We start from the raw sequence: 7778 nt of genomic DNA, 5'->3' as shown, positions 1-7778 counted from the left end.
GGAAAAAAAAAAAAAAAAAAAAAAAAAACGCGCTATTACTTTACCTCTTTCAGCGGGATCCATTCGCCAACTCTTGTCATCCTTCATAGTGTAATTCAAACCGACGATACCGTCACCGCTGGTCATACTCGCAAGCGACGGCACCTTCGGTGTCGCCACTGGTATCGCCGTTCGTTTCTTGCGTGTTCGCTTGTGCGTTGACGGTTTCTTATTCATCTTACCTAAGACGTCAGAGATTCTCTGTCTCTCTAGAGAACTCCAATCGGAATCCGAGTCACTATAGGCTGTACATTAATGAGAATCACTTCAATAATGCAAATTTATCATTCTAATGGAATAACATAAATGAAATTTCTTATTGACTTACAAGGCTGTCCTTTTTCACGACGATGTCTCAATTTTGACTTATTGTTTCCAATAGAATCCTGTACGAGCGTGTACATGTAATCTCCATCGTATGACGAGTAGAGGTTTGGTACAGCATCCTTAACCTGAGCATATTCCGAACCCAGATCGACCAGCTCCGGTGTGGCTAGAGGTGCATGACCTATACTCATTTTTGAGCCATGTTCTTCTTTTTCGCCAATTGTCATCCTGGCTATGGCATCAGTTACATTGGAAAAATCCTTCAAATTTATTTTTCCAGGTTGCTTGAGCGTCTGACTATTTCCCTTGGGTCTTGGCTTCGCTTGGGAAATATGCCGTCTTCCAGTAGTGAAAGCTCGATGGGAATAGCTGTTCGTGACTCCATCTTGATGCATAAACGTATCTTTCACCCAGCCTGTGCATGAAAATTTCAAGAATCCATTATGAATCGCTTTCTTCGCCACAATTTAGATTCTTTAAGTTCAGGAGAGCCACGCACCAGATAATTTATTAGCTATATCACCACTCTTCAGCAATTCTCGCTCTCTTTCCTCACGATGGAAATCCACCTGACTGTAAATATCGCTGTCATCACTGGGTGTGGCCCGACTGTCGGCAAACTGTTCATTCAGTCCTGTCTCGCCGAGGTCACCATCAGGAGTTAGCTGCTCGTAGGACTCAGATCCACTCCTAAAAGTGACGGACATACTGCTGCACGTTAGACTTATAAGTCACAGTAAGAATAACTTATAGATTTTAATACAAAATTAAATAATAGACTCAATAACCAGTCTATTTCAGAAATATCTGCGCCAAGATTTCTTACCCGTCGTCCGGAGTTTGTAAATGATAACTTTCATGTCTAGGTGGGGGCATCGGATGCAAAGCTGAATATTCCAGAGTTCCTTCTCCGCTGTCATTTAGATTTCCAGGTTCCTCCATATTGAACGCCTGCTCGATTTCCGGTTTCTTCTCCCACACCTCTTTGAAGAACGGCGTATAGAATGCCGCTGTAAAATGATGCAATGTGAAAAAATTCTTCCAATGATCTTACGACCTACATACTTTTTTGTTGACAACTCGAAGCGGAAGTCATAAAGTGTGCTTGTAATCTATCAGCCGTTGCATTGCCTTCCGTAATGAGTAAGTGACTCAGGTCATTGCTGAAAAAGGCGTTTGCTCCACCTGTGTCCGTTACGGCCATTATTTGAATAGGTAAATTAGGAATATTCATTGAGAATGCGCTGCAATATAAATAAGGCCAGAAATGAGAGATATTATTTAATAGATTCGCAGTAAGTTACTGAACCAATTGGCAACGTACTTTAATGTTGCCAGGGATGCTTTTCTTTTGGTCGAGTATACGAGAATGAAACCGTGTACCAGTTCATCACGAAATGCATTAGCCCCATGGAAACTTGAAATTATGACCTCGACCCGTCGCTTTGATTCTCCCAAAAACGTTTCCAGGACAATGGATCTGTCGCCACTTAAAAAGCAGCATTGATGACTGAGCAAAGGACCAAGTACATTTTCTACTGAGTACGGGTCCCCGCAAAACATGCACATAATTATCCTGCGCGGTAGAAATAAACTTTATATTTCGTCGATACTCCGTAAGCCACTTCTTAGATATAATTTGCGAGGGTGCTTGTGCTCACTTACCTTATGTCTGGTTCTAGACACTCTATGACGCTCTGATAAATATTAAGGAAACCGGCCCGATGATTAATGGACTGTATAAGCTGCTGCAAAGCGTCCTTCACCAACGGGGTTGGAAATCGCTTGTCCTGCTCTAAATCCTCCATGCAGACATCGATGAAAGGACACTGCAAACTATTTTTTAAAAAAATCTTAATTAGAATCCTACAAGCCCGAAACATTACCAAGACCATACCTATCAGCGAGATTCTGTCCCTCTTCCCGGAGTCTCAAGGCTTCCATCTCATCAATATTGGAATCCGGTACAAACATAATAACTATCGGCAGCCCCTGAAAGGGTAACCTGTCTTCCTGTTCGAGATTCGATAAGAGCGTCTTCTCCAAGGAGGACCGTATGTACTCAAAAGTGTCTTCATTAGAATAGATACAGAAAGAACCTGAAAAAATGATACACTATGAAGAGAAATTTTTTTCCTCTAAGGAACCTAAGAATTTTTAACAAAATCAGGGTGTCTTACCATGCGGCATGAAGTCCGATGTGGTGAATGAATTGTGTGGTAAACTGACATCGCCGTCAATCACCCGGTAACCAAGAGTATATAATTGACAGTCGATTTCAACTTCATCATCCTCAGCTTGAGCTTTGATCTCACGCGCAAATTCTTCACTGAGTCCATTACTACCGAGAATTACTAAATTCAGCTGATTATTATCTGAAGTCAATTGCCACTGGCTACTATGATTCCACGATGAAGGCCTATTCAATCAAAAAATTGATTTATTTACTTGATTGCAATTAGCAAGAATGGCATTTTAAAAAAATCCAATTTTACCTGTGTGCTTTCGTTCCCAGTATTCGCTCTATCAAGGCATCCATACAATTAGGAAACGCCGGGCAGTGCTCTCGAATTGGACAATGTACGAATCCTAAGTGCTGAAAGAGCATTAACTTTCGATCTTGATCCAATCTGTCTAGAGCCTTGTACCTAGAGAAATGAATCATGAACTAGGCCACTTCTTATTATTATACAATTCCATTGACTTACGACAAGGACAAGAGACAGTAAGCACACACCTGAAGTCATCGACCAAAGCGTCAGTGATCTCCTTGATATCGTCCTGAGTAATGGTTCCGGACGGAGCTATGCTCTTATAGTGATAAAACAGATCCGCATGCTCGAGTAGCAACTCCTGAGAGAGAGTAAAAGCAATATTCTCATTCAAGCGGGTCACCCCAAGTTCATAATTATTTCAGATATGAATTAACATTAACTACCTGAAAGTTATGTTTCGCCTTTTCAATGATCTCCTTCTGATGCTGATCATAAATCTTTTGACAATCATGAAGTGACAAAGCTTCAAAACATTCGCGACCCATGAACAGCACTCTCACTTCAGACAAGTGTTTTCCTGGTGTTACATAACCAGTCTCTTCCAGCAATTGCTTGAACTGCTTTTTCCATCTAAAAGAGTATCAAAAATTCAAAGGATCAGCAATGAAACACATGACATCAAGTGTCATACCTTTGTAAAAAAATCCCCTTTCAAATCTCGTGCTTTTTCAAAGACCTAACTTAAATCTATGTTATCCCCAAAGGCTTATTATGTATTCTAATACTTTGAAAATATCTAGGAATTCCAAAACAGGATCTTAACACGAGATATCTGTATCTGCAGCTGCAAAACCACAAGCCGCAATTTGGGTGTCAAATTTCTCACGCGTTGCTGGCACAATGATGTGGTTTGCAACAGTAACAGAGATCGATAGGTGGAAAAAACACGGAATTTTACAGGTAACTATTGACAATTACAAGGCAAGAGTAAAGGTATCGACTGTGCACTAAGATATGCTCGTAGTATTACCTTTTTGGAAGTCTGCACATAAAGAGACGCCACCCAGAATGAAGCAAAGCATTAGTTCACCTTATAAGTATTAATAGACAGTCAATATAATCAGAATTACTCTAACACATTCACCACAAAATTAGATTACTGTAACACTTAGGAATCAATATGTCAGGGAAGTGTTATGCTCTCTTGATAGAGTATAATTATAAAACAGTGAGAGTTACAACTATTAAAGTAACAAATGTTTAAAAAAGCCAAATATCAGACAATAATTCCATTTGAAATCTAACTGCCAACAAATGAGAAATAAACAAAAGGTCTGAATAGATGCAAGAAACTTACTCGAGTCTACGTTGCTCTTGTTGCAAAGCATTCACATGGTTCTTAAATACTGTTTCTGCTTCTGGTGTCTCTAAGACATCGTAGGGTATCTTTGAGCTATTGTTCTCACCAAAATCATAATCAATCCAGGGTATATCCTCAGGACATTCGTAAAAGTACTGATGAAAATCTGGATGTTCCTTTATATACTGCTGTACAATTGACCATTCCCTGAATAAAATCGAATGGGATTAGAAAAAAAAAGGATGAAATAAAAAATAAAGAATCTGAAAATGCAGATATTCTTGCTTACTCGTTTATCAGATTGGATATATCTGGACATATTTCGTGCAGTACATCTGGTAACATATCTAAGTATCCCTGAATCTTCTTTGCTACTTGCTCGTCCTTTAACTTTTTAATGTGTCTCCTGAATAGTCTCTGAGTCTCATCAATACCAAATAGTTCAACAAAGGTTGTAAATTCTTTGTGCTGTGCGAGTTTCTTCGACGCTTGAGACCACAGCGCACGATAATCGGTAACATGTATCCGAATAAGCCTCTGTAATGATTCCGTCGAAGCGTCCAAAAGTTCCTTCCTGGCTTTGGCCGCTTCAGCGAATGCTGTAACCTTGCTGCGCATTTTTGTTTTGTCAATCAATTGCGCAAGCAGCATAAAGGCCACGTCGATATTGATATTCTCATGGGCGGAAGTCTCAACCATCAAGATCGAGCCTTTGTACTCCTTTCGCATCACAAGCTTTTCCGCTTCTTTCACGTATTGTTCGTTAGCATCATCGTTTTTCGTCGTCACCAGCACCATCGGTTTCTTGGTCTTCATCAGATTGTTCAAAATATTCGCCACAATTTCAACTTGCTTCTCAATTGACCGGTTGGGCACAACGCTCACGTCAAAGACACATAGAAAGCCATCGATATTCAACTTCCCGTCAGGTAAGACTTTCTGTTCATATTCTTTCTCAATGCCAAGCTGATTTTTGCAAATATACATGAGCTTCTCAGCGCTGGTAATTTTTGTAGCTGCGCATCGTTTGGAATACGGCTCCATTTTTCCACCCTTGAATGGCTGGAAGGAGGCGTCGTCGATAAATTCTGTATGTTCAATTACTTGAAATTGAAAATCCGTCCCATCGTCTGTCGACTTCATCACTTCTCCCCAATACAAAAAGTGATCGTTGTTCACGACGCGACCGCTGAAGTCCGACTAAAAAGATGCAGGGAAATCCATAGGCTCGTTGTTGGTGAATTATTAATTTTAAAAAAATGTAGTTGCGCCCTTGTAATTAATAAGATTATTATCTATTATTTAAAGATAGCAGCAATTACCTGTGACAGAACGGAAATGTGGTCTACATTATAGTCATCGCTAAGGGAACGCATAAAACGGTTGCAGAGACAGGACTTGCCAACGCCGACCTGACCTTTGTCTTTTTCTGTCCCAGAGAGGCCGACAACGGCGACGTTGATACTCTTGACATTATCAGATTTTCGTGCCATTTTCGAAATAGTGCCCGAGCCAAAGTTAGAAATTTAAGGGTCAAAGATATGAATTACTGTACTTGTGCAACTTCATGCATTGACCTTACTCAGAACATCCTGACATACTTTGCCTGACGAGAGTATACTTCCAATTTTAAAGACTTTATTTTGTCAAAAAAAAAACAAAAACCTTACATTAACCACCTGACAATTTCATTATTTAAAGTTTCATATAAAAATCAATGCAGATCTCTTTTGGTAACATTGCCTTCAAGAAAAAAGAAACGAGATGTTCTATCTCATTCGTCTTTACTATTTCTATGTCTTTTCAAATGTTTGTATAACATTACAGGTTATTAAATTCATTGATTATTCCTATTGCAAGTTTGCAAACATATACATATGAAAGCCAGTCAATTGTATCGTATGTATCTTTTATGATATACCTTTCTTAACAGCTACTAATAATCACAAGTGAAAAATGACATCGCTATATATTATTAATTATGATGTCCAGGATATTAAATGCTATGTTTATGGTTAATTGTTATGTTTACAATTTTTAGCACAGCTGTGAGCAATAGTGGTTTGGAATGGCACTGTTTATCTGGAAATCACAAAAAGTACTCATGTCAGTATCAGTCATAATTCTTCATTCTTATACTATATCAATTGAGAAATGTAATTGAAGCATACAATGTATTGACAAGAAAGGCAACACTCCAAGTGATCCATAGATTTTTGATATTCTCCAAATATTCCAGAAAGTCTAGGCAATAATTAAAACGAATGATCCTAAAAGATCAGACTAATGACACCTCTTTAATTACTAGACATATTCTCAGATGCAACAAAATTTTGGATTATCGTCAGAGCACTTCTCTGTATTTCCAATAACATGTAAAAAATACATGCATTCTAAAAAAAATATTTCCAAGAAAAAACTGAGTAAAAAGAGAGAAATTGCTCTTTTATTAATGTAAAAAGAAATAAATTACGTTTAAAAAACGAAAATATACATTTCACAGTGGTTTTGAGCTACAGCCCAAAACTTGTGTTACAGTTCGTCCACGATTCTTTATCGTTAATTTTGGGTAGACTCGCCGATGGCTTATAGTCTTTAAGGTGAAAAAAAATAACATTAGGTATATCGAAATGACAGCTACGAATAGATCAATATGCATTGTACACAAGCAGAGCCAATATCGTGGTAGCTATTGGAAAAAATGTCCAAGCGGACTGGTGGCAGGTCTCAATAGATACACGGAAGCCAAGTGAAGGAGACAGAGTATAAGAAACAAGAAGAAGAAAATGAAAAGTAATCATTCCGTCCGTCTGGCAAAATTGAAAATGCTTAAAGAAGTTCTTATGATACCTTAGAAATTGGGCCGCTCGTATGAAGAAAGTACGGATATTATTACTCTCTACCGAGCTGTCTGGTGCTGTCTGGCACGCCAGCCGGTCGTCTCGCGCGATTTCCAACTAATCCTCTTTCTTCTCGTTCAAGTATCACACACCATACTCTTTCTCGATTTTTCAAAGCACGACTCACTGTCGATGAATTTGTGCGGTTCACCTCAGGACACGTTAAAATCCAGGCATGTAAATAACTTCAAGTCAAATATCGAGTGCTGCCCCGTAAAGGAGCCATCTTGGTGGGTGGGCACCAGTGGACACACGGAGATTCATGTTTTCAACTTGGGTAGTGCTCCCAGTGTTGCCCGAAAGCTCAGGGCCGTGAGATAAGATTCTCACTGAAGAACTTGATAATGGGGAAATTATGATAAAACTCTATGCTACTTGCCCTTTTAAACAGAAACAATCAATGTAAATCAGACTGAAATATATCTTTAAGTCTGCACTCTAAGTTGTGATCCTGAATCAGCGTCCATTCTTCAGGAACACGGAGTACCAAGGAATATTTTAATGTAAAAAGATTAATATATTAGCGCAAATGGAATAATTAATAAATGCAATTCAGGCAAGATAAAATCCCACCATTCACTCGGACTGATTGAGCCGCGTTCAGCCGCCAGTAATCGCTGGTCATCGCTATCTGCAGTGGTCTGGAAGAGCCCGATT

At 39.1% G+C, this 7778-nt stretch overlaps 1 protein-coding gene across 18 annotated transcripts in view; it reads right to left on the bottom strand.

The window, feature by feature from the left end:
• Nucleotides 1-7711, bottom strand: part of LOC107267386 (rho GTPase-activating protein 190) — a 14304-nt gene extending 6593 nt beyond the window's left edge. For 8 of the 18 annotated variants that reach the window (XM_025084567.1, XM_025084569.1, XM_025084571.1 and 5 more), the window contains exons 1-17: nucleotides 7072-7711; nucleotides 5544-6303; nucleotides 4511-5421; nucleotides 4219-4428; nucleotides 3892-3903; nucleotides 3305-3491; nucleotides 3104-3219; nucleotides 2862-3014; nucleotides 2547-2785; nucleotides 2264-2465; nucleotides 2032-2202; nucleotides 1691-1960; nucleotides 1432-1610; nucleotides 1193-1376; nucleotides 866-1077; nucleotides 368-781; nucleotides 45-284 (exon numbers count right to left, since the gene is read on the bottom strand). In XM_025084567.1, the coding sequence (XP_024940335.1) occupies nucleotides 45-284; nucleotides 368-781; nucleotides 866-1077; nucleotides 1193-1376; nucleotides 1432-1610; nucleotides 1691-1960; nucleotides 2032-2202; nucleotides 2264-2465; nucleotides 2547-2785; nucleotides 2862-3014; nucleotides 3104-3219; nucleotides 3305-3491; nucleotides 3892-3903; nucleotides 4219-4428; nucleotides 4511-5421; nucleotides 5544-5714 (3871 nt within the window). In that variant the 5' untranslated portion in view covers nucleotides 5715-6303; nucleotides 7072-7711. Of the gene's footprint in view, nucleotides 1-44; nucleotides 285-367; nucleotides 782-865; nucleotides 1078-1192; nucleotides 1377-1431; nucleotides 1611-1690; nucleotides 1961-2031; nucleotides 2203-2263; nucleotides 2466-2546; nucleotides 2786-2861; nucleotides 3015-3103; nucleotides 3220-3304; nucleotides 3492-3891; nucleotides 3904-4218; nucleotides 4429-4510; nucleotides 5422-5543; nucleotides 6304-7071 lie in introns of those variants that run through there. The other 10 variants (XM_015739021.2, XM_025084575.1, XM_025084579.1 and 7 more) reach the window with 8 other exon arrangements.
• Nucleotides 7712-7778: the final 67 nt, after the last annotated feature.

This window comes from Cephus cinctus, unplaced genomic scaffold (genome assembly GCF_000341935.2).
Source record: "Cephus cinctus unplaced genomic scaffold, Ccin1 Ccin1_scaffold0401, whole genome shotgun sequence".
Classification (NCBI taxonomy): Eukaryota; Metazoa; Arthropoda; class Insecta; order Hymenoptera; family Cephidae; genus Cephus; species Cephus cinctus.
Note: the sequence above shows the minus strand (reverse complement) of the source record. Positions and strands in the feature narration are given on the sequence as shown.